Here is a 26,957-nt window from a genome sequence, read left to right on the forward strand (position 1 = left end):
GGGCGGGGCTTAATAGCGATTTACTCTCATTGGCTAGTGAGATTTGTATCGACAGCTCCATGACCCAGAAGTAGAGATTTCAGTGCCGCGAATTTGGAGAACGCGACTCGATCCGAATCTCACTAGCCACTGAGAGTAAATCACTGTTAAGCCCCGGCAACAAAAGAGATTTGTGCCAGATTTAGAGATGATTAGAAAAAAGGAAGCTTAGAAAACTGTTAAAGAATGCTGCTTATGTGAAGACTGTGTTAAATGTAAAAATTCCATCAAGTCGCTCCAAATTTGCATAAAGTTATACTTTTCTCAAATTTTGAGTGTTGCTGGATACGACCACATGGTAGCGGTCACTAATGCTGCCAGCGCTCACTGAAAACGAATGGTCTCCGGACGCTTTGTCGCTGTGAATCGGTGTGTGTGTGTGAGAATGTACCTTTAAACTGTCCAACACAACAGCTACAGCGATAGTTCAAGTCACCCTGATACTATCACCAATCATCTCAATCCTTTTATGTGCTGTACTGCTCCTGAATCAAACGCTCCAGCAATACAAACCACATTACAAACGAATATTTTGGACAAGTACACCCTTAAACCGTAGTTCCACCTCATCGTCAGTCCACGTATATAAATCCATGGCCATGTTGGTGTTTTTCTGCATTTCCACTTTCCGCTCAATATGCATGCGCTTAACATTATTATTGATGCATTTGTTGCAAGAGTTTTCACTGCACAAAACTGCTCATGTGAGCGTCTTCATGTAGATTTCTTGCGTTTCTAAAATGCTGGTCATGTACACGCAGAGGTATAAAACAACACTGTCAAAAACGTTGAACATGTGGACAAAGCCTCAGTCCTGAACAAACAACCGTTAGAGGAAGAAAAACCGAATGGCAGGGTTGCTATGATCTAAAGTGATGAATTCTCAGCGTCTCTCTTAGAACTTTCCTGTTGCCATAGCGATCCACTTCTCAAAACAGGCCTTGCTCACAAACCCCCCCTCCAGCATTACGGCCGCCTCTCGTCTCAAGCTCCGCTTTTTCCAAACACACCTCAGCAGCTCTCAATGACATATGACTTTACACACACGCAGGCACAAACAACTCGGTTTGTACACACAAGATTGTCGCTGTGGCACTGCCTCACCCCCGCAACTTGGTTGAAAAGAAACCGCACGTAGCACATGCAGCTTGTCTTCTTAGTCACCAAGAAAAATCGGAACTGACCTGAATTGTGACACGGACGAGCGGTTTTAAGATCACCAAAACACTAACGCAGATGTTTGGTACTCGTTTGAAAACTAAGCGCTAGCAGGTCCGTAACGAACATGTTCGGAAGGGGCGTAAGAAAAAAACGAGGCGCCTAGAGAGGCGGAGATCATCGAAAGCAAACACACGGGTTCAGTAGCATAAGCAAGCGGGGGTAAATAAAAGAGATGTGTGAGCCAGCTTGTCGATTACTAGGGTATTAATATCACACCACGGCTATTTCCAGAGCAGGGCAGTAGCAGCTAGAACGCAAATAGAGAGCGGCTGAACCCTCCCATCGTCTCCTCCCCTTGTCCCCATCACCGAACACCACATTTCTGTTCCTCAGGAGCAGGACGCAAGGCGCAGGGGTTTTTTTTGTTTGTTTTAAAACACACCTTTACTCGACTGTCTGTTTTTATGCACTACTAAACTAAACACGCGGTGTCAAAAATATCACATCAATAAGCAGATGGCCCATCGGCTTTCTTGACGTTTGGCAGTGCTAAAGTTTTTAACTTGACCCTGCACGTGGACATGTGTTTGAAAGTGCAGTGGTTCGTTTCAGCAAATTATAGGAAAGCTGTTGAGTACAAAAAAACCCGCAAATTTAAATAATTCTTCTTAAAATGATATCTTGATGCCTGTAAGATCATCAGTACTGAAATCTGTTGTGTTGATGGAAATCTACTACCTTTAAATTCTACTACTTACTTAGAATTGAGATGCTTGCAATTCTGTAATTTGTTTATGGGATTGTTTATTGGGTTTACATTTCCCAAAGTAAACCATAAACATAGAAATTTCTTAACCTAAAAGCCTAGAAATTCACAATCTAAAACCCAAGTCTAGAAAAAGATCACATAAGAATAGAAAATTTCCAATCTAAAACTTGCACCCAGAAAATTCCTGATGTAAAACGTGGGTCTAGAAATTTCCCAATCTAAAACATCCTCTAAAACTTAAAAGCTTAGAAAAAGTACCAATCTAATGCCTAAGAATAGAAAAATCCCCAATCATAAAAAAAATCCTAAATCTTAAACTTAAGCCTAGAAAATGCCCAATCTCAACTTGAGCATAGAAACATTGCAATCTAAACCAACAGCATAGACTGTATGAAAGATATCGCTTAAACTGTAGGAAAGCAAGCTGGCAAAAACACACTCATCATTCTGACTAAATTCCCATGCGATAAATCCAGTGCTCAATGTAAGAGCACCCGCCCTGCGAATGGACAACTGCAAACACACTGGAATTGTATTGTTTTTTAACATTATCTCCACAACTACTTGAATCTTGACAAGTCATGAACCAGACAAGGATCAGCCAGACTGCAGCCATAAACATCAGTCAAGCTACATAAGTGAGAAACTCGCTGAAATGTTGCTACATGCCCAATCAGGTGGCCTGGCTTTCAAAGTAGGGAATTTCCCTTTCCAACTTGTGGAGATTTCCAAGGATTCTCAAATGTAGCTACGGATTTAAACTGACTCGCTGTATAGCACAAAACTTGTCGAGTCGCTGTGGTTTAAACCAAGACGGGCTGAAACTGTCTGCACTTCAGGCAACATGAAAACCTCCGGTTACAAAACACGAATATTTCCTCTACACTTTTAGACAGTTTACAAAAACAGAATGTTCCTGTTTATTCATTTACATATACTACTTTAAGGAAGAAAAAAAACAAGCACTTCAACACTGCTATGATTATAAATAATTCATTCTTTTTTTAAGCCCTTGCTTTGCTGTATGTTTCAAATTTACCAAGTTACTTTTGGTCACATAACTGGAATGCAGAAGTACATACTGATTTGGTGGTGGTTACGTGGTTAATATAAAGGCTGGTCAAATACAATCTGCTTCCTTGTTCATTCCAACACCTCCTCATCTATTAAGAGTCATAGTAAATGTTAATTACTCTACGCCATGTCCCAAAAGACAGAAGTGTTAGGTCAGAAAAATCCACCAGAAAGACATATGCTTATATTTGGGCCAGCAGGCTCATCAACTTAGACTCATCTACTCATCTGTAGGACAAAATAACTAATTTTAATACAGATACGAACTTATATTGTACACTGTAGAAAAGATGTTTCAATGGGTGCAGATGCAGAAGTGAAAAATAAAGATAAAGAGTGCAAGATAAAGTCATGTTTTCAAATATGGCTATGGATGTTCTTCCTTGCTACGGCTAAAGACTGCACTTGCCAAAAACAGACTCCGCTCCAGTCTCAGCTGTTGAACAGTCGACAACTTTACTTGGATATGACGGACATAAAGTTAAAACTCAAATCAGAAACGACTCTGATGCTCTTACTCGAGTTGCTTTCAACACGATTAGCACTGTTTGACTCTATAGTATACATACAGCTATAGAAGAGAAATGATTTATAAATCACACTATCCAGTGTCAACCGGATGAGGACGGGTTCCTCTCAAGGTTTCTTCCTTACGTTGTCTCAGCATGTTTTTCCTCGCCAGTATCACCTCTAGCTTGCTCATTAGGGATAACGTTCAATTTTATTTCCGGATTCTTGTAAAGCTGCTTTGTGACAATGTCCATTGTTAAAAGCACTAATAATTGACGGTTTTGAATAAGCAATCCTGAAAGACAAACATTTTTTAACACTTTTTTTTCCCCCCAAGCCTTGGTTTAATAAAATACCGTCAATTGTACACACACAAACATGCTAATTTGTGAAAATACAGTCATCTAAAAAGCTAACCAAACTCAAGCACAGAAAGTGACACGTTCACGTCTTCAGGCACTTAAATATTGAACACTTAGGCTGCAAATTGACTTTTTGGGATAGAATTTGCTGATAGAATTTCGTTTGAACAAATGATAGTTCACCATTTAACACACTGCAAAAGTGTAGTAATAAACCTAAAGCGTTAATCAGCTCTCAAAACGCACAACACAGTAGCTCGATATCGATATCTATAAACAGGCTGTAAACGTGTAGACGGGGACTTGAAGTGTTAACTAGCTCTCAATAAAAGGCTGAACTCGTGTAAGACTGTGTTGAGTAGCTAGTAAGCGTTAGGAGACACATTTATACACCTGCAATGTTCACGAATGTAAATATCACTGGAATTATTTGTTATTTAGTTAGCCAATAGTGACTGTTCTCGTCGAGTATTTAAACAGAGAGCCCTAACTCGTCAGGCGGATAAACAGATACATAGATACGCGCTAGTTCGTCACTCACATGCTAGCTACTTTGTATTAGCTAGTCATGAAAAGCAGACCAGGAAGTAAGCAAAGCAAACTTCTTTTTCCTCTCCGTCAGAACAACGTTATGGCATTCTTACCTGGTTAGATGAATGCTCGATGACTGATAGCATTGGAGTCCGCGTTGTCATTTCAATCTTCGAGTTGTTTACGAGTTCACGGCTCTTAAAAACTCAGTCGAAAGTGACATTGGTTTTGTTTTCTGTCCGAAGTCCACTGCCAGATCAGCTAACTTTCAGTCCGCTAGCGAGCTTGCACAGCAAGGCTGGAGATCCGGTGACTAGTCAAGTCATAGTTAGTTGGTTTGCCCTGTTCGTGAAGTTCCTTCCCCCCCCCCCCTTTGAAATCAGGATGAATAAATCAGACTCCTTTCTTCTCTGCGCCGTTTGCTAACTAGTTAGCTAACCAGTACACCGTAACAAACAACTGCAGCAGGCTAACCAAGTGTTCAACCTAGTTAGCAAGCCTGCTAATGTTGTTTTCTTTCTCCCATGAGTACCGTGAAATATAAATGGAGTCGATACTGTAATTCGGGTATCTAAATGATAGATAACTAAATCAAATGAAAGAGCTTAATAAGTTCAATTTAAAAAAAATCTAACTTGAAAGACTGAAACTCGGTTTCAGATTAGGCCAGAAAATCCAGTAGATCCCTGTTCCGATGAAATACAGGAATATGAAACTGTTGTAGATGGTGGATCATGTGGACGTGGATAATCTGAATTTCAGATCAAGGAGTAGTCAGTCGCGAAGAACAAACCTGTAGAAAAAAGTTTTGGGGTAAGTCAGCCCGCTAAGTAGGTAGCTAACAGGCTAGCTGGTGATGTCGCCTGGTCTTAACCGATTAGCTGATGCTCACGTCCGCGATATTCGGAGAAAAAGATCCGTAAAGCTAGACAGTGTTCTCATTCTACATGGGAGAATGTTTGCTTCCCTCGAGGATTGATTCTTGACAGCCAGGTAATTAGGATTCAGCTCAGTTTGGCTAGTAATCACTGAGCGAAAGCGTCACACCGATGCCTTGATTGGCATTGCAGCTCAGACTGCGTTGCCTGAAATTCATATTACATTCACCAGTTGCTAACCAACAACATTAGCTAAAGCGCGCGCTGATGTTAGGATTCGCGCCGACCAGTTTCAATAGTTTCTCGATCGACGAGTACACCGAAATCGTAGCTTTCTACACGTTATAAATCGGGAGAATGCTGAAGGGAATTAGAGTGCTGGGCGGCCACTGCAGCGCCCGGACCCAGTTCCTCTGTTTGCCTTCAACACAGCAGTCTGAATCCCAGTCGACTCTTCCACTTCCGCCCGCAGGTGGTGCTACAATATAAAAGCTCCTCCAGCTCTAACTCTCAGGGGTGGAACCATGTGACGAAGGCAACCAGTGCCATGAATCGAGGCTAAATACGTACATAGATTATAATTGAATATAAATCGATTCGAATTGATCACAAAACATATATTTTTAATGTCTATAGAGTAGGACTGTCAAGATTCCATAAACATATCTTACGATACTATACTAGCTGTAGTTATTATCACGGTACCACACAATATTGTGTTAATGCCTCATTCAAATCTACAAAATAAACCAAATCTACAGAAATACATAGATATTAAATAGATACAATTTTTTCCTCTGAATATGTTATTAATGAGAATGAATAACTGGCCCTTGGAAAAACTCAAGAACAATCATATAGTTGGCAAGCAACTGATTCAGTGTGCCACATATTTCATCTATCGTTCTCTAGAGCAATGAAATCATGCAAATGGAAACTGTCCTCAGAGCACTAAGAATGAACACATCATTAGAAATAAGCTGAATTTGGAAATGAACTCCGAAAAAATCATAAAATTGGGAACGTTAGCTCATGTACTATCAAACACAGCTAATTTGAGTATTTACACACAGATGTTAGAATAATATTAGCTCATGTACTATCACACACAGGTAATTTTAGTTTTTACACACAGAGGTTAGCATAACATTCGCTCAGTTACTATCAAAAACAGCTCATTTTAGTATTTACACACAGTGGTTAGCATAACGTTAACTCACTTACAATCAAACACGGCTAATTTTAGTATTTACACACAGAGGTTAACATAACATTAGCTCAGTTACTATCAAACACAGCTGATTGTAGTATTTACACACAGCAGTTAGCATAAGGTTAACTCGATTACTATCAAACACAGCTCATTTTAGTATTTACACACAACGGTTAGCATAAGATTAGCTCAGTTACTATCAAAGACAGCTAACTTTAGTATTTAGTTACTAAACTTTGTGTATTCTGTAAAAGCAGTGAGATGTGTTGTTTTAGTGAAAATAGTATTAACTGCAGCACACACAACACTACCGTATTGACAATACTACAATTTTTAAAAATACAGTGGCATCGGCGGCATTTTGACACTTTAGTGTCTTGATACTACCATAGCGCCGGTATACCGTGCAACCCCACATTAGAGACTGCTCAGACACAACAACTGCACACAGCTACTATTTATTTGACTACGTTTTGCACTCTTGTTCACATACTGTGACTGCACCTATTCCAGTGTTTACAGTTCTGCACTTTGCTTCCATAATATTTAGCACATATACCACACATACCAATATATTCTACATATGTTGTATATGTATAGTATTTGTAAATAATCTCTTTCCCCCTTTCTTCTCTCCTCCTCCCTTTTATATGCAGATGTATATATTTTTTGTATTGCACAAATGTAGAGTACCTGAGCCTCACGACAAGCATTTAGTATGGTAAATGTTCTGGATTTAACCAAGAACCGTGTCTGTATATTAACTGATCTAAAGCAAATATTGCTATTAAACTAATTTAAGAGTAGAGAAAGGGGAACTTTACACTGATCACAGTGTGTGCAGCCATGCGGAATTGATGTCACTCTGTAAATGAGGAAGGAACTGGTGGTTGAGAAGACTACCCCAAGTTGATGAGTTGAAATTGCAAGTTGAGGGGGCATTTTGGATTTTTTTAAAAAATGCTTGTAGGCAGGGAATTACAGATTGCAACTTCGCTTCAACGCAGCATTAAAATAGTCACAGTGTCGTCATCTTTTGTGAATTTACAGTAGGCCTATCCCAGTTTCCGAACAAGGCTTATCACATATCGATCAGAGGCTAATAAATCGCATCATATTGTAACGTATCATATCATAGCATATTCAGTGGTATCAAAAAATATATAATTGTTGCTTATTAATTGAAATTGTATCATATCTATCATACAAGATTCATCGAAATTGTCAAGTATCAAATCATTTCCTTAAGATTAAAAATTGTATCATATCATGTGGAAGCCTGAGATTTACATAAATACTGTATAAACAGTACACTATATGGCCAAATGTGCTTTTGGAACATCCCATTCCAGATTTAGTCTCCCTTTGCTGTTATAATAATCTCCACTCTTCTAGGAAGGCTTTCCATTGGATTTTGGAGAGTGGTTGTGGGGATTTGTCCATTCAGCCCCAAGAGCATTGTTGAGATCTGGCACTGATAGAGAGCGAGGACTCCTGGGGTGTAGTGGAAATTCGAGTTCATCCTGAAAGTGTTCAGTGGGGTTGAGGTTAGGGCTCTGTACAAGACACTCGAGTTCTTCCACTCCAACCTTGGCAAACCATGTCTTCATGGACCTCACTTTTTGCACAGGGGCAGTGTTATTCCAGAACGTGTTTGGGCTGCTTAGTTCCAGTGAAGGGAAATCTTAATGCTACAGCAGACAAAGCCATCCTATACAACTGTGCTTCCAATGTTTTTGGCAAAAGTTTGAAGAAGGCCAACATATGAGTGTGATGGTCAGGTGTCCACATAGTTTTGGCCATATAGTGTGCAAGTGGCAGCCTGAGAAAACCCTTCAGATAGTGAAATTCTGCCATTTTTTACTATATAGTCCTGGAAACAGCAGGCTTTCCTGAACAAGTTTATCTCAATCACTCGTAAAGTTATCGTGTCACAAAGTCTAGTTACCCCCAAAAGTAAAAAGGGAGAAAATCACATTTAAAGACCTAACTCTATATTTCTAAATTAATCTACTAATGGCAAAAGAACATTACCTACCATATTGTATTTAAGGAATAACACACATCAGACTCTTTTGTTATGGAAAAATATAATCCACACCAGGGTAGTGTGAAACAGCCTGACTGTGAAAACTTACTGACTGTTACAAATTACTGACACTCAAGACTCCATTCATAAATGTTACATAAATGTCTTATAACAGAAAAATTCACCATATCTATGATATTTATAGTGGTGTTTGAAAGTTTGTGAACCCTTTAGAATTTTCTATAAGTCTGCATAAATATGACCTAAAACATTATCAGTTTTTGTCTAAAATTAGACAAAGAGAACCCACTTAAACAAATGAGACAAAAATATTATAATTGGTCATTTTATTTATTGAGGAAAATGATCCAATATTACATATCTGTGAGTGGCAAATGTATGTGAACCACTAGGATTAGCAGCCAATTTGAGGGTGAAATTAAAGTCAGGTGCTTTCAATCAATGGGATGACAATCAGGTGTGAGTGAGCACCCTATTTGTTTTTAATATACAGGGATCTATCAAAGTCTGATCTTCACAACACACGTTTGTGGAAGTGTATCTTGGCACGAACAAAGGAGATTTCTGAGGACTTCAGAAAAAGAGTTGTTGTTGCTCATCAGGCTGGAAAAGGTTACAAAACCATCTCTAAAAAGTTTGGACTCAACCAAGCCACCGTCAAATTGTGTCCAAATGGAAGAAATTCAAAACCATTATTACCCTCTCCAGGAGTGGTCGACCATTCCAAGAGCAAAACGTGTAATAGTCATGTAATGAGGTAAAAAAGGAACCCAGGGTAACGTCTAGGCATCTAAAGGCCTCTCTCACATTGGCTAATGTTAATATTCATGAGTCCACCATCAGGAGAACACTGAACAACAATTGTGTGCATGACAGGGTTGCAAGGAGAAAGCTACTGTCCATGAATTGAATCTCAAGAAAAAGTGAGGCATGCAGCAAGACAATGAGCCTAAACACACAAGTCATTGTACCAAAGAATGGTTAAAGAAGAATAAAGTTAATGTTTTGGGATGGCTAAGTCAACGTCCTGACCAACCTTATTTCAATAGAAATGTTGTGGAAGGACCTGAAACAAGCAGTTCATGGGAGGAAACCCACCAACATCCCAGAGTTTAAGTTGTTCTGTACTGAGGAATGGACTAAAATTCCTCTGAGCTGATGTGCAGGACTGATCAACAGTTACCGCAAACATTTATTTGCAGTAATTGCTACACAAGGAGGTCACACCAGATAATGAAAGCAAAGGTTCACATTCTTTTGCCACTCACAGATATGTAATATTGGATTATTTTCCTCAATAAATAAATGAGCATATATAATATTTTTTGTCATATTTGTTTAATTGGGTTCTCTTTGTCTACTTTTAGGACTTGTGTGAAAATCTGGTGATGTTTTAGTTCATATTTATGCAGAAATATAGAAAATTCTAAAGGGTTCACAATCTTTCAATTACTACTGTATTACATGTATTTCTTTGTTAAATAGCAATAGAATTTTAAATCCATTCATTGTTAGCCTTAGATTATGTGAGTCATCTGACATACAAATATCTGTGAACAAGTTGTTACTATAGAAACAATAATATACTAGAACGAGTGCACTGAAATAAATCTAGCACCGATCAGCCATAACATTAAAACCACCTGCCTAATATTGTGTAGGTCCCCCTTGTGCCACCATAACAGCTCCGCCCCATCGGAGCATGGGGTGCTTCTCATTTCTTATTTGTGCACCTTCATTTCCTTTCCTCGATTTTTTTCCTTGCATCTTAGCTCCACCTCCTCGGGACCTGAGGGAGGGATGCAAGGATGAGATGCAAAGAGAGAGGATTTGAAGCGTCGAATGGAATATCCTCGCTCTCTCAAGCGTCGCTTCAAAGTGATGTCAATTAATGATGACTGCGCTTCAGGGATCTGCCGTTATGTTGTTGCAGCTTGGTTAATAACAACATTCTTAATAAAGCAAAATGCACTGATAGTATGTGAAATGTCTGGGTTATTCAACAATGAATGTATAAACAATACATAAATTATCGCATCTTTTGTGCAGCTTTGCATATCCAAACATGCAAGGATCAATTAATTACAATACTCACTGTAAGCATATTATTATTTAATTAGATTTCACACAAAATTACATCACATCATCAAAGGACTTTTTGTTTGTGATTGTGGAAGATGTAAAGGAAGAGGGGAATTTAAACGTGCGTCAAGGTTTTTGACAAGAAACACTTCTGCATGGGATACACCTGTGTATCCTTGCTCCTAGCTCCTCTGGATGCTTTCTCACTCCTCGCTCCTCGCCTCCTTGCGGTGCAATTAGAGAATTGATACGCCCTTCAAGATGGAGGACGGAGGAGCAAGGAAACGAGGAAGCATCAATTTAAGTATTCAGAAGCACCCATGGGCTCCGCAAGACTTCTGAAGGTGAGCTGTGGTATTAGGTAGCAAGACATTAGCAGCAGATCCTTGTCCTTTAAGTTATGAGGTGGGGCCTCCATGGATCGGACTTGTTTGTTCAGCACATCCCAATGATGCTTGATTGGACTGAGACCTGGGGAATTTATAAAGAATTTATAAATAGTTCTCAATGAGATATGTGTAATCACTTTGATTAGCAGCATAATCCACATCAGTCTCTGCCTCGTCACCTGAGTAAAAAAAATGCATTGACGCATTTATATGTTAATTAATTCTTGCCCACTGTGAGCTTTGCAGGCATACAGGCAAAGTAAAGTTGGAAAGTAACCTAAATAAATACTTTTCCAACATAGTTTTGGTAAAAAAAATAGACAATTATATTTTTCTCAAAGTAGAAACATCAAAGAATATTTTTGGCAGAAAATGAATTTTTCTATTGGGTGTCACCCAGAAGAGGACAGGTTCCCTTTTGAGTCTGGTTCCTCACAGGATGAATTTCTCATGTGGTCTCAAGGAGTTTTTTCTTGCCATTGTCACATCTGGCTTGCTCATTAAGAATCCAAATCTACATCTATACATCCGGCTTTGTATAAAGCTGCTTTGTGACAATGTCTGTTGTTAAAGCGCTATAGCTCTTCCTGCCATGGAAAGAAACTTTGTAGTCATTCCAAGGACCTCCAACATAGATTATCTAAATAAATGATTCCAGGCATAGCCAAACCCATTATCTTTACCTTTTAATTTAACCTATTTAACTGTACCTAGGCCAAAGATATAATAGACTAATCCAAAATCTACAGGGATGTGCTGTTTTGGCTCAGGTGAAGATCAAAACATTTGGGGACATTGCAGTGCCTACCTCGTCCCCAGACACTCCATCACCATCCCCACAATCTCCAACACCATCCACACCCTTTCCCCATTTCTTCTGTATTACCGCTGTCCCCTCCTAATGGTAAATGGTAATGATAAATGGTCTGCACTTATATAATGCTTTTTTAACCTTAGCGGTTCTACAAAGCTTTACACTTGTTCTCATTCACCCATTCACACACACACACACACACACACACACACACACACACACACACCACAATGGTGCATAGCAGAGCTACCATGCAAGGCGCTAGCTTGCCATTGGGAGTCTTGCTGAACACTTCCCAAGGATACTTCGGCATGTGGAGTCATCGAACCACCAACCCTAGGATTAGTGGACAACCCGCTCTACCACCTGAGCCACCCAAATAGGGTCCTAATGGCTGTCTCTTGTGGAAAATCCTGTGAAAAGTGAGTGAATGAGGAAGTGAGGGAATGAGTGAGGTACAAGTCAGTTACAACAAGTTTCCAAACGAGTTTCCTCACCATTTAATTCCATTTTCACTACCCTGTGATTACCAATGTCTAAGTGATTATTTGACCTATTTCCTTATCCTCATTAATATAAGTGTCTGTGGCTTTGGTCTCACAACATACAAAAATAAGTTGTTATGACTCAAGCAAATCATCTTGTTTATTAGTGAATCACTTGAAGAAGTGCATTAACTGTAGATATCTACAGATATCTAGATTTGTGTTGACCCTAATAGGTCCCTAATAGAAAAGTGGACAGATCATGTGATTGCAGCTTTGGTTGGTCTAATGAGCCACTTGCATACAGTGCTATGAATCATTTCCATTTGAAGTAATGCAGGTCTCACTTTTCCGGCAGCAATGTTTACATTTGTCAAGTACAGTGAGACAGCAACTTGTCCTGTACTATTATTTGTTTGTTTGTTTGTTTTCTTATTACTATTATTTATTTATTTACTTACTTAAATAAATTATATGTAAATTAGGCATTTTCTTTCATCCGTAGTTATGTATGTATGACAAAGTACATAGTTTGAAGCATTTCTCCAGCTTGCATGGAGGGGCTTTGAGAGTATCTGATGACTGTCAGTGACATTGCTCTTCGGGAGCTCTTGTTCCGTAAAATATCACCATTGTGAGCATAGTGAACGAGCCGGAAATGCAGGAGCAGTATTAAGAAGAACGCGGAACCCCATTGTCATTAACCAGTTTGTTCTTATCTTTTTGCTGTTGTTCCATGTTTCACTTTGTGCTAACGTGATACACTTTGCTGCTCTCTGCTGGTGTGAGAAGTATAACATAAAATACTGAAGTATCCTACGCAACCTTTTGAACTTGAAGCAAAAATAAATACGGATTTGATCAGTTCCTATAGCACTAGGCATGTGATTCAGAATGAGAAATTGGTCAAAATGGTCGATCTTTTTATTCAAATATATAACCTACTCTTCAAAATGGTTTCTTAAAGAGTACTTTGGATAGTTATTGGTTCTTAGCTTTCTAAAATTGTTCTACCTGGAACCTTCTCTGTTAGGGAGCCTCTTATTCTAGTTAAAACCTTTAAGGGTTCTATCTAACTTTTTCCCCCTAAAGAGTGAACTTAGGTCTTTTTGGACTAAAGCTTACACAGCCAGTTTTGCAACCAGGAACCACTTCCATTGTAAAATAAAATCTAATAAAACAAACCTTCAATTATTTATTCATTTACATTTATTCATTTAGCAGGTGCTGTTATCCAAAGCGACTTACAAATGAGAACACCTTTACATTACATTACATTACATTACACATTACAAACACCTTTAGTACTGCATCAGATTTATTTGGCGGCACGGTGGCTTATTGGCTAGCCTCAGACCTCCAGGGTTGGGGATTCCAATCCCGCCTCTGCTCTGTGTACATGGAGTTTGCATGTTCTCCCAGTGCTTCAGGGGTTTCCTCTGGGTACTCCGGTTATCTCCCCCTTTCCAAAGACATGTGTTGTAGGCTGATTGCCATTTCCAAATTGTCTGTAGTGTGTGAATGTGTGTGTGATTGTGCCTTGCAATGGGTTGGATCCCCTGCCTTGTGCCCCAAGTTCCTTGGGATACGCTCCAGGAATAGTGTCCCGTGATAATGTGTAGAATAGGCGGTACTGAAAATGGCTGGATGGATGCCCACGTTTTTCCTATTTTTTTTTTTTTTACCTTTCCACTGTCGCCTCTGGCTTGCTCATTAGAGATAAACTTCTAAATGTAAAATTTCTATACTGAATTTATAAATTTCTGTAAAGCTGATTTGTGACAATGTCCATTGTTAAAAGCACCATGCAAATGAAATTGAATTGAATTGAACTGAATTAGCCAAGTACTTAGGAATAACACAGGAATCATATTGCTGCCATTAGAACTTTTTATTGCTGAACCTTCTAACCAAAACCAGTTACATTATGTTTAAGCGCCAATGAAAAAGATTTTGCATCAAACAGAACACTTTGCAGTTTTATTAAAATGGCTGTCAGACTCATGTTGACATAGTTGTTTTGCTGAACACCCCATTCAATTCAACAACTAGGCTAATAAACATATATATATATATATATATATATATATATATACATATATATATATATATATATATATATATATATATATATATATATATATACACACACACACACACTAACTAGCATGTTTTCCCCATGCTACGGGGGTTTCCTCCAGGTACTCCAGTTTCCTCCCCCAGTCCAAAGACATGCATGGTAGGCTGTTTGGCATGTCCAAAGTGTCCGTAGTGTATGAATAGGTGTGTGAATGTGTATGTGATTGGCACCCTGTCCAGGGTGTACCCCACCTTGTGCCCGATGCTCCCTGGGATAGGCTCCAGGTTCCCCGTGACCCTGTAGGATAAGCGGTATAGAAAATGGATGGATGGATGGATGGATGGATATATACTAATTAGTAATAACTTTGATAGTAATTCATAGTGAGCTCCATCACTGTAATGTGAATAAATAGGCTAAATTAATGACAGACCCTTTGCGTCAGGGAGGCTATTTTGAAAGCCATGGCTTTATTTACCACAAACAATGCATTGCAATATTATAATACATACAGTGCGGTATTAATGATGCTTATGTGTATAAGACTGTGTCATAGACTTTTATTGGGCGTGATCCCGGTGAAATAACACGGTTGGATTCTTAGGTTCTGCTTTTGCGTTAGATGGTTGATGTGACATAAATCCGATTTCCCCCAATTTCATTTGTTTTGTTTGCCATTGGGCCAGAATGATGTCATCTACTTGGATACCCCGCCTTCGCGCGCACACATGCGCAGGCACACACACACACACAGACACGCGCGCGCACGCGCGCACGCACGTTGCACAAGATGCGCGACTCCAGTGCAATTGTGCTGTGAGCTCACACAATCGACCGCGGTGACTGCATGCTTTTATGCTGTGCATAAACAGCCTATCCTGCATGTGCGAACTGTAACTGAGAGATCTGCATAAACATAGCTACTGCGTGGTTGTTTTTAGATCATAAAAGCACGCAGATTTAGATACGGCTATGTAAGCATGCATGCATCGGAGCGGAATTATCACTAGAGAAGAAGCACGAGCGTCAATGAGAAATAATGACAATACAGCGGACGTAGGTTACCAGTAATGTGAGTAATTTTTTAATTGCTTCTTTTATTTCTATTCCTGCATGTCTGAGCCACGAACATAGCCATGGCTCGGTTTTCATTAAACCGAAAAATGATAACAAGTGTATTTCTTTGAGATTTAAACATATACAGGCCCGCATGACTGCTTATGATTATTGTTTATCCCAGAGATTCACCTCACATCACATCACATCACACCATCCCTCTTGCAAAGAAGCGCATAAACGCGCAGCTGGAATAGCCTACTCCCAACACAGCTAGAACAAATTTTGCAATATCTTGAGGTCGAATATTCCTCATAATAACCAGAACGAGAGAGAGAGAGAGAGAGAGAGAGAGAGAGACCTGTTACCGGATGCATCAGGGCACATATGTGACAGCATGGCCTAACCAGTCATTTTGGTTTACTGGATCCCAGATGATACATCCTTTGGGCTCCAGTCCAATCAGTTCATGTCTTTAACCAGGACATAGACGGATGTCTATGGTGCTGAAACTGTGAGTAAAGCATATGGATATGCTTGATCACAACTGCATGGCAGTTTTTGGAGGACAATAACAGTAGCCTAGTTCCTGGGACAAAGGAACAGTCGTGCACAAGGATGATAGCCAAACGCAGCTGTTTATCCAAAATGCATTGATGGGTGACAGTGCACCAAATTATTTCGTTATCTAGTTTCCCGTTCATTTATCATTATCACATTACTGCGCATGTCATCTGGACATTTGTTACTACAGAAGAGTAAGCAGGAACAAAGGCAGATGATGTGTAACCTGCAGTTACAGCATCTGAGTAAATGGATGAACATAGATGCTGAGTAGGCCTGAGACTGACGCAGACTTTCCATGAGGGATTTAAGCTGCAGTGAGTGGACATACCTGAAAATAAGTTGTTTTTGTTTTTTTTAAATAAAGACATAATAATAATAATAATAATAATAATAATAATAATAGTAATAATAATAATAGACAGACTGTTACAGAAGAGTGTAATGCAATTTCTTTCTTTATTTTTTCCTTCCTTTCTTTTTATCTATAGGTTTATAGGTCAACAGTTTTGTCTTTATTTGTTAAAATGTACCATGTTGCATTACAATATTTTCACAGGTAGCTGGAGCACATAATTACTATACAGCTCAGAATCCACTTTACTGGCATTCACTGTGAATTTACACTATACAGTATATTGTGACTTCCAATTGTTATTTGACTGTACATCATCCAAAAACCCCACTCATACAACTTAATCATAGTTTTCAAAGGTAAATGTACTGAATTTCTTCAGTAGGTCACATCAGTTTAAGTATAGAATCTCAAGTTAAGGTATGGTCCAAAAACATATTTTGAAAGAATTGTACATTTGTGAAATCTTGAAAACAAAAAAGAAAAAAGAAAATGGCAAAATATATTATAAACAATAAAAATTAGTATTGACATCAACTGAAGATACCAAAGTGAGTATTTCCATTTCCAGTGTTTACCATTTCAACAATAATTTTTAAAAGACATAATACAAATCCACACATTTGGTACCTTTATAAATTTGTTCTGATTTTGAATATGATTTGAAATGACCTAAATTTAAAAGTGCATTTTATCTACATTGCTATATTATCTGTTAACATTATCCTGACAAGCTGTTATTTATAACAGTAGAATAGTAACACTATAATAAAAAAAATCATCATAATAATCTTACACGTACATACTGTAACTTTGTTTTGTAAGGAGAAAAGAAATGAGAAATGTATCCATGATAATGAAAATGAAAAGTCACAATTATTTTTTTTACTGAAATAAGCAAAAGAATTGCTTTTTTAAAATCATTTACCATTTTTTGACATGGGATAGTTTTGCCAGATTTCTCCAGATCCTTCTTGTACCCAAGCAAGATGAAACACGATATAAGCATGTCAATCAATGAGCCTCTGCTAGAAAATATAATTCACCAGATGCTCCCAGCAAAATTTAGTGGGCAGACTCTTAATTTTTTAACATTATCACTTCAACAGGGAGGACTGCAGGGAATGCAGTCATGCACAACCATCTAAATATTCCCATCTTAATGCATTAAGCAGATATCTCAGGCTGCTCCAAGTCCAAGACAATTTGTGCTTCAAAATCAAAGTACTCCCCTCACACGATGTACATTACAAGATATGAGTACATATTACATTAAGTACTTACATTATATTACATTTATTACATTATTACCAGCTCTTTATACACTTATCTTTACCAGTCTTTAATAGTCATATCTGTCCTGCCCACTTCATTCGAAGCAGCTGCTCAAACAGCTTCTGGAAAACTATTAGAAAACAATTAGTAGCATTTTAGGGCTTTTCCTATTTCAAAATAGACACCTATGTTTTTCAAAATCCCAAATGTGGTTCTCTGTCAAGAAACACAAGTCATGTGAACAACAGTCAGAATCATTTTCCCAAGCTAAAGTTCTAGATCACTATTAAGCAAAACAAACATGCGTTAAATGAAAATTAGTAGTGGAGCTCTAGGTGAGCTAAATGACCAAGACACCAATAGCATTCATTAGCATTTGGACATCATATTGACACTCACCAAATATCATTTGATCATTCATTTGCTTTGATTTTAACCTTAAGAGACATTGTCCACCCTGCAACAGACATATTTCACCATACAAGGCCCTGTGTAAGTTGACACTTTAGAAACGGTTGCACATTAGAACAAGCACATTAATATAAACCTTGCAGCTGGAACTGCTGTGCAAGCCATGCTATTAAAGAAAAGGGATCAACAGCGCTGTCGTATATGATAATGAGGACAGATGAGTGCTGAAAATACAAAAATCAAGATTTTTTTAATTTAAAAAATCTACCTTGCTATGTAATGGACTAGCATTTAATAGTCAGGGTAAGATATAGTTAGCTAAAGTTACGTAGATATCATTAATGTTACCATTAATGGTGCTCATTACTACCAGGCTACACAGCTACAAAGCATCACATAATTAGTTACTCTTGCATATAATAAATTTGCTGTCACATACTACAATACTAACCAGCCAGGTTCCAATTTCACAGCAATTTGTTGTCCTAGAAGTATGAAAATTCTGTTAAATCTGTGAATTTCTGGCAAGAATTAACAGGAGGTACGTAAACAAGACAGTCACTTATACAGTATATAGCATATGAAACGTGATGTGTGTGTAACTGGTAAACATGCAGAGGCTGTTTTATACGTTCTAAGCATGCATATGCTGATGCTACAAAAGTTTTCTCCAATGTGATATAAATAGCCTTTACAAATGTACTTTTTTGAGTGATAGTACATACGAGGTGTGTGATCAAAGTGATATGTTACATTAGAAAATCTGGGTCAATGAAACTATCACCCCCTTCACCACAGGCAGAAAAAGGCAACGCTGAAAAAAGAAAGAGGATGAGGATACCATCACCAGGCTCAGTGCGTGGATGTATGCATGTGGGATTAAACGCATGGTGTGATGACTGTCTTGGAGTGTATGTGTTTATCTGAAGTGCAGTTTTGCATGATTGTCCCTCAGACAAGGTCTGTAGCTGAGTCAACAATGTCATATCAATGTCATATATTTGTTCTCCCAGTCCTCCACTCCGAACCTGCCCCCCCTCCCCCCACTCTCCCATCCACTACACACTTCTGATATTACAAAATGCTGATTGTTAATGATACTGGTTGCCACTGCTAAAACATAATAACCTGGTGTTGATTTTTAAAAGATAGCATGTTGTTGTTTTTGTTTGTTTCATGGTGTAAAATTAACAGGAAGGTTGTGGATGACAAACAGAAGCTACAATAAGCTTCTGTGTGGTACTCATCACAATTTTACAATTTTGTGTGTGGTATGACTAACATTGAGCAAATACATAAATATCATGTATAACATAAAATTACTCGAATATCAGAATTACCTGCCATTTATTTGTCTTTTTCTCTCTGATCTTCAAACATGCAGCTCTGCCTAGCCCCAGATGCCTCCCCTCCCACTTGACGAGCGCATTGTGGTAATTCAGCGGCCTAAAAGCCTGGGCTTGTGCGTGGCCTCACCACCAGCCACCTCTCAGTCTTCCTCACGTCTTACCACCCGCAACGAGCCCACACCCCGCTTACCACACACCCAACTTCCTCCATCCCATCCCCATTTACCTTCTAACACTTTGTCACTGGAATGCAGGCACAGGCCCTTACTCCATGGGCAAAGAGCCAAGGGCGAGAGAGGCGGCAGTACAGAGGACAGCAGCTGGATCCCTAGTCACTGTCACAGCAATGGGACTGTGACTCTGGGTCCCAGACCTTACACGCACACTCATACCATTGACATTAAAGTATCAGTGGACAAAGGAGGGACACATTCAGACACAAGGTGCAGTAGCAGCTTGACTCGAGGTGAAAGTGGCAGAGAGAGCAGAGGCCAGTGGGTGTCTTCACACTTAGCTCCAGGGCAAAGTGACAGAAAATTCAGAGGAAAGTCTTCAGACACCACTGAGAGGCACCAGATCAAGGCACAGTATAATAACCACTATCAGAACAACCTCACAGTGTCACCCGGTGGGGTGTTGGAATTTGTTCCAGCCCAAAGACAACAATCTAAATCTAGGTGGACAAAAGAGGAAGAGTTGTTATCAAATCCACGTTTTGCAGCTGCCAACTACAGGGACGTGCCTTCTGTTGGTAACAAAGAAAACTCCAAACTGGGTACTGTCCATCAGCCTCCCAAGCCACACAGTCTATCCCATCACCTTAGCTCTACCCAATCAGCCCATACCTCCATTCTAAACACCCACTATCAGGTGACCCCAAACTCTGTCCCCTTCTGGGCCCCATCTTCCTTCCCTCAAGTCAGTCAAACCCGGTCCTCACGTATCAGAGAAACACACCCCCAGATCCTCCAAAGCTTGCCACTATCTCCAACGTCTTCTTGTGACGGCTTCCCTAGCCCAGATCACACTTGCACTATTGACTTTTCTCGTCCATTCAACTGTGACTGTTGGAGGCTGGTATGCTGTAGAGGAGGGAGAACCCGCTCAGCTGGCTGCAAAGGAGGTACTGGAAGCCCATCTTCTTCATTTTCCCGAGGCCAAAGAGCAAGTTCAAACAACACAGGTGACGGTGCCATGGGATTGAAGAAATTAGGAGGGTGTCTGTCCACGGCTTCAACCACAAACACCTCTTCATCCAACAGCACTGTGTCAGAGTGCCGGACGGGCCTTCTAAGGCCCCTGGGCTGTGCATCCTGTTCAGGGGAAAGTGGAGGTTTTGATAGTCCTGCTGCCTTGCGCAAAAAATTGGTTGGTGGTTGTCTACCCTGTGCCCCATTCTCCCCATCTGCTCCTTTGCGCGCACTGCAAAGTTGTGTCAGTGGCTGCAACCCCAAAGCAAGCCAGGCAGGTAGCTCTTGTAGTTACTGCAGTAGTGATCCTATAGTAGTGACTTTTAACCCTCACAGAGGGAAGCCTCCTGGATTTTCCCATAATGCTGGGGTATATACCATGGGAGGGCACCAACACGATGACGATGATTACAGCGTGCGCACAATTTGGCCTGATGAACTTGCAAAAAAGATGACTCACTCTAAAACCCAACCTAACCATCATAATGTAGGGATGAGGATGGGAACAGGAAACTCTTATATGGGCCATGACCAGAGTACCAGTAATGGAACCAGTCCAGTCATTCTAGATTGCCGTAATCTTCTAGATTTTACCCGCTCCCAACTGACTGACCATGCAGGACGACGGAGACTCCAGCAAGGCAAGATGGCAGTTTTGGACTTCATGGGGTCAGGACACAGGAGAGACCCAGGCCAAGACTCTCTGAAAAGGCTCTTTAACAAGGAAGGTGATGCTGGAATGGGAAATGATGATGGTCTAGATGATATGTTTCCAAGGTCCCCTTCCCATCACTCTCTCACTCCTGAGTCTTCACCCTCCTTCTCCCCTCCACCATCAGCCCCTGGCAGCCTGATCAAGCCCAAACCAAGAGGAAGAGATTGGGAGGGTGGGCACTCCTTACCATCTGCTCAGTCACTCCATTTGGTTCTTAACTCATTCAATAGAGAGCAAGAAGAGGAGAAGAGGAGAGGTAAGAGTGTTTTTTTAGGATTCTTGTAAGTACCTCGTGATTTTGTTCCCATTTTTACCTTCTTGTGTCAGAAAGGAACTCAGCTTCACATTTACATGCTATTAAAATGTGTTGCTTAAAAAAAGCCAGAGGGTAATGATTGCTTATTGTTGCTTGGTTAAAAGAAAAAAGAGAATGGAGCAGCATGATGATGTAAATACAAACTTGAATGATTCAAATGAGTAAAATGATATATTCTTGCAAAGTTCTGTAAACACATACAATAACTATTTTTTCCCATGTTCATCTGCTCTACTTTCTCTGTGCTCTAATCCCTTCTGCTGTTTGTATGTCATTACAATTATATAACAGGATGCTCAAAGCCATATTCAGAACTAATGAAAATTCAATATAATGTGCAACATGGATGAAAGTAATAGCAAATATTATGGAGTGTCTTTTGGATGATGTTCTCTCTTTTACAACCTCCCACTTGCTTTCCTAATTACTAGCTCACTTGCACAACAGGTGCACTTATTTCACACAGAGGACAAGATAATGAAAAGGGTTCTGTTTTTCTCTGTCAGTGCACCTCTCCCTTCCGCTCTCATCCTCCCTCCCTGCATCTCTATCGGATGAGAGTGTAATGACTCCAGATGTGGAGAACGCGGTAATTAGCCCCATTCTACCTTTCCTTTTCTTGGGGAATGAAAGAGATGCTCAGGACCTGGACCTGCTGCTGCGACTGAACATCAGTTATGTGGTTAATGTCACCACCCATCTGCCCCTCTATCACCTGGACACGGGTCTGGTACGCTACAAGCGTCTACCTGCTACTGACAACAGCAAACAGAATCTCAGACAATATTTTGAGGAGGTCTTTGAGTTTATAGGTAAGTGGATTTTTGGATAGACATAGTTTGTCCCACAGTGATCCAGCTTGTATTTTGTGCCTGGTTCTGTGGATTTTTGGTGTGTTTGGCTCAATGCCTGTTTTGTGTGTCACTAATGAATCCTAACCTGAAGAATCCATTGAAATAATCAGTGAATGAGTAGCATGTATGTTGTGCCATTTATTTTCCAGAGGAGGCTCATCAGAGTGGCCGAGGTGTGTTGATTCACTGCCAAGCAGGCGTGTCTCGTTCAGCAACTATCGTGATTGCTTACTTGATGAAGCACACCCTCATGACCATGACTGACGCTTATAAATATGTGCGGAGTCGCAGACCAGTGGTGTCTCCCAACCTCAACTTCATGGGACAGCTACTGGAATTCGAGCGAGATCTCAACTCTGGTGTTACACCTCGAATCTTAACTCCCAAGCTGAGTGGCCTGGAAACACAAGTCTAAAAGATCTAGAACAATAGATTTTTCTAAAAAAAGGGAAGTAATAGAAAGAAATGAAGTAGGCAAAGAAAGCATGGGTTTACAACATGCTTATTGGGGACATTTAAAAAAAAAAAGCTTGAATAAAAATCATTTGGGGGATAATGCAGTAGGGTATTCTAAGGAAATTTAAAAATGATGTACTTCCAGTATTTTAAGTATTTCTATTGCATAATTATAGCACTTAAACAGAAGTAGGCAAATGGGTGTTTGTATAATCAACCTCACAGTGATACTGTGCTCATAATAATGTGCCAAGTTTTATAATGTTAACTACTACATAGTAATACATTATAACTATTATTGTATTCTACGTATTATCAACCTGCCCTCATTGACATAACCAATGTATACAACAGTGAAGACAGGGAGAAAATGCAATGCAAGGGCAAAAAAATGTACTGTCAAGCACAGAAAAAGACACAAAGTGATGAATTTCTCAGACCCGAAAACTGTAGCAAATTTCTCACACCTTCTCCACTGTGCACAGAACTTTTCTAGACATATTATCCAGTAGAGGGTTCAATGCACTTATTTTCTTATCCCAGTTAACGCCAAGTTAGCTGCTGACAAATATTACCACACACAAAGGTTTATTTAGCATTTTTGTCATTTGAATCATCTGCCACTTGTGTTAATACATTTGTGGTTTACATTCTTTTTAGAAACCTCTGTGTGGGAAACGTGCAATAGAAATGCATGAACAGTGGAGGAGATATTGAATTGAATTATTCCAGCTTGGACACTTGCACAAATGGATATTTTAGATGGAACTTGAGATACTAGATGCGAGTATGAAAAGCAAGATTTTTTTCATGCACACAGAGAGAGAATCAAAACAGTGAGAGAGAAAGTGTGTGCGAGAGAGAGATAGAGTCCCAATACTGTGCTTTTAATACATGGTGGATTTAAAAACACTAATGGATTGTGTTCAATTTTTCTTTTCTAATTGAATTTCTGAACTATTGTCTATTTTTTAAATCTCAGTAGGCATGAGGGTGCAAGTATAGATTTTATTTTTCTAAGCACTTTGTATATATTTGTTTTACTGTGTTAAAGGTACTAAATCAAATAGTGTGATATGAGCAAAACAAGAAGGGAATGATCAGAGATGAGCAAAAAGTCCATCGTTTTACATTTTAGTAGAATGGAAACAAACAACAAGGTTAATTTAATAATTGTTTAATTTGACCATGATGCTTGTCACTCTGAATCTAAATGCCCACAGCTTGCTTGAATAAGTTTCATTTTATTTTAAGTTATTTTTAAAACAGATCTTGATTCTGTTTTTCAGTCAAAACAGCAGACTCCAGCTAAAATCATTGTCTGTATTTTTCCACCTATAGATGACTGGCAAAACTTGAATTAATCTAAATGGTACTGGATTCATACATACCAGGAACAGCAATGTGAATTAGCTATAGGTAATATAGTCTTATGAAGGGGGGCACGGTGGCTTAGTGATTAGAATGTTTGCCTCACACCTCCAGGGTTGGGGGGTTCGAATCTATGCTTCAGGGGTTTCCTCTGAGTACTCCGGTTTCCTCCCCCAGTCCAAAGACATGCGCTGTAGGCTGATTGGCATTTCCAAATTGTCCATAGTGTGTGAATGTTTGTGTACGCGTGTGTGATTGTGCCCTATGATGATTTAGCACCCCCTAACCAGGGTGTCCCCTGCTTTGTGCCCAGAGTTCCCTGGGTTAGGCTCCATGCTCCCCGTGGCCCCACATAGGATAAGCAGGGTGGATGGATAGTTAGTCTTATGAATGGTTTTAGAAAATCCAGTTAAAAGTACATTTTAAAAGGCAATAATAATAATATAAGCCACAGCTTTCTATTATTCGTGCTTAATCCAGCCCTCTAGATACCTACCCTAACTGCTATTTAAATCAACTTTGCTTATTTGATTCTGATGCCATTCATTTTCATAGCATTCATTTGAATAAATCAGGAGAGGAGGCAAACTACCTGCCTTTGATGATTAGCTATGGAAAATGTCCACGAGTTTAATTCTTCCTTTCTTACCCTCTGATCCATTGTTTACATTCTCTCCTTAGTTTATAGATTTTGAACAGTGCTCTTATGATACTATGCACCATTCTTTTCAACTTTTCAAATATGGGAGTGTAATCTGTGAAAAAGACCAGGCTTTGTTCAGTTCACTGTGATAAGCTTTCTTCTTCCTGAATATTGTCTAGTTTTCAGGCTTAGTCCTTGAAGTCTCCCTTCATCTGTCTTGGTGCGCAGAGGTGGGGGGGATTTTGTCTGCTGTCTTTGAGCTTTTATCTGCCTGGCTGAAGCAATGCGCTTTCACCCTCCACTGCCATGTCATCACTAAGCCACTCTCCCCAGAGATTTCCACTTTGCATTCCAGTGCAAATCATCTGGGCCAGGACATGGATCCACTAAATATACAAGCAAAAAAAACCAACAATGTTAAGTGTGTGTTGTGTGTTTATGTTTGTATGTATGCCTCAAAATGTTTGATTCTCACAAGCTAACTGTAACAAAAGTGCTTTTGTTTAATGACTTACTGCTTCTTCATTTGGTATGGCTAGGCAAATTCCTGTTCCCCAAAGGAAATTTGTGATGCGTACTGAATGTGTTTTAGTGAGTTAAAAGTGCTCTGTGAGATCAGACCAATCTCAGTCTAGACATGGATGCTGCTGATATACTCAGATATTGAGGACAACAAAGAATTTAAACTTGAATATTTGTACTTTGGATAACAGTTCCAAGACATCTGTATTGATATGATTTCTTGACATATTCCTGTTGGCACTTATTGTATTATTGTACAGTAAGTAATTCTACTTTGCTCTTTGTTTGCATTTTCCTATACATGTACAACTGCAAGTGGTTCCTCCCTGCGTAGGTAAATACATAAATGCCAAAATATTATATAGTGACCTTAGTATTAATTCATAATATTCTCCCATTCATACTTAATCTAGATAGAAACTTATAATACTAAGGTCAGGATATAGTAACAGTCAATGTAGTGCCTAACAGTTGAGAGGAAATTGACATTACGATATCTTCAAATTGTTCAGATTTATTCATGCAGTGTCCACTGTGTCGGTGCAAGACATACAGACAGATGATGTGGAAAATATTTCCTTCTATTTTTAATTGAAATGCCAACCTTAGGCCTGTGCATTAATTAATCATTAATAATATTCCAAACTTGGTAGCACAGCGTATGCAGGTTATGTATGCTGCCACCTCACAGCTCCAGGGTCCCAGTTTGGCTCCTGAGCTTAGGGTAAGTTTATGGTTACTATCTCTACAGAGATTCCCATGTTGTTTCCCCTATGTCTGCCCCGGGTTCCTCTGGATTCACCAGTTTTCTACCACCTCCCCAAAACTGATAGGTATATTGACTACTCTAAATTGCCTCTAGGTATGAATATGTGTGTGTGCATGGTACCCGGTGATGGACTGGCATACCATCCAGGGTGTATTTCCCACTGGCACAGGTGCCAAATCCACCATTAGTGAAGATGAATGAATGAATGAATATATATATGCATTTGTCAATGCCACAGAGTTTTGCTCTTCCATACATTGCGGGGGAAAAAGATACATATTGTGAGCACATTTCTCACGTGTAATGTTCATATAGGAACCATTTGAAGTGTACTTTTTATTGTGTGTTGATTGATCTCTTACATATGTGTTTATTGCACCTAATAATGAACAACTAAATGAAAATTTATGTGTATAATTTACTCAAACTTTTAAGTCAGTGTCTATTTCTGTGAGTATATATTTATTTGTGTGTTATGCCCCTTTTTTTATTTACAATATTGTGCTAAGTATTTTATTTTTATTTTTTTATGGTTTTATGAACTGGTAATGATTTTTTTGGAGGGAAAAAAGGCACCCTGGAGGATGACTGTGTTAAGTGCTGTCCCATTATTGGTGTCTTACCTTCCCTGCCTCCCTTCATGAAGTAATGTTAGTCCATCTAACCTGTCAACA

The 26,957-nt window shown here is 39.3% G+C and overlaps 2 protein-coding genes across 7 annotated transcripts in view; one reads left to right on the forward strand and one right to left on the reverse strand.

The window, feature by feature from the left end:
* mark2a (MAP/microtubule affinity-regulating kinase 2a) overlaps positions 1-5,784 on the reverse strand; it is a 41,929-nt gene extending 36,145 nt beyond the window's left edge. For all 6 annotated transcript variants that reach the window (XM_053648214.1, XM_053648217.1, XM_053648213.1 and 3 more), the window contains exon 1: positions 4,560-5,784. In XM_053648214.1, coding sequence (XP_053504189.1) covers positions 4,560-4,610 — 51 coding nt within the window. In that variant the 5' untranslated portion in view covers positions 4,611-5,784. The remainder of the gene's footprint in view (positions 1-4,559) is intronic.
* An 8,784-nt stretch (positions 5,785-14,568) lies between these two features.
* On the forward strand, positions 14,569-23,056 carry si:dkey-175m17.7 (uncharacterized). The gene is made up of 4 exons (XM_053648231.1): positions 14,569-15,509; positions 19,483-21,608; positions 22,175-22,480; positions 22,672-23,056. Exons 2-4 carry the CDS (start codon positions 19,499-19,501, stop codon positions 22,935-22,937), a joined length of 2,682 nt encoding a protein of 893 aa, XP_053504206.1. The 5' UTR covers positions 14,569-15,509; positions 19,483-19,498; the 3' UTR covers positions 22,938-23,056.
* The last annotated feature ends 3,901 nt before the right edge of the window (positions 23,057-26,957 follow it).

Source organism: Ictalurus furcatus, chromosome 18, assembly GCF_023375685.1.
Source record: "Ictalurus furcatus strain D&B chromosome 18, Billie_1.0, whole genome shotgun sequence".
NCBI classification, from domain to species: domain Eukaryota; kingdom Metazoa; phylum Chordata; class Actinopteri; order Siluriformes; family Ictaluridae; genus Ictalurus; species Ictalurus furcatus.

Coding starts and splice junctions, on each gene's coding strand:
- si:dkey-175m17.7 (XM_053648231.1), top strand. CDS start 19,499: ATGCCTCCCCTCCCACTTGACGAGCGCATTGTGGTAATTCAGCGGCCT. Junction 21,609..22,174: donor AGAAGAGGAGAAGAGGAGAG/GTAAGAGTGTTT, acceptor TTTCTCTGTCAG/TGCACCTCTCCCTTCCGCTC. Junction 22,481..22,671: donor GGAGGTCTTTGAGTTTATAG/GTAAGTGGATTT, acceptor TTTATTTTCCAG/AGGAGGCTCATCAGAGTGGC.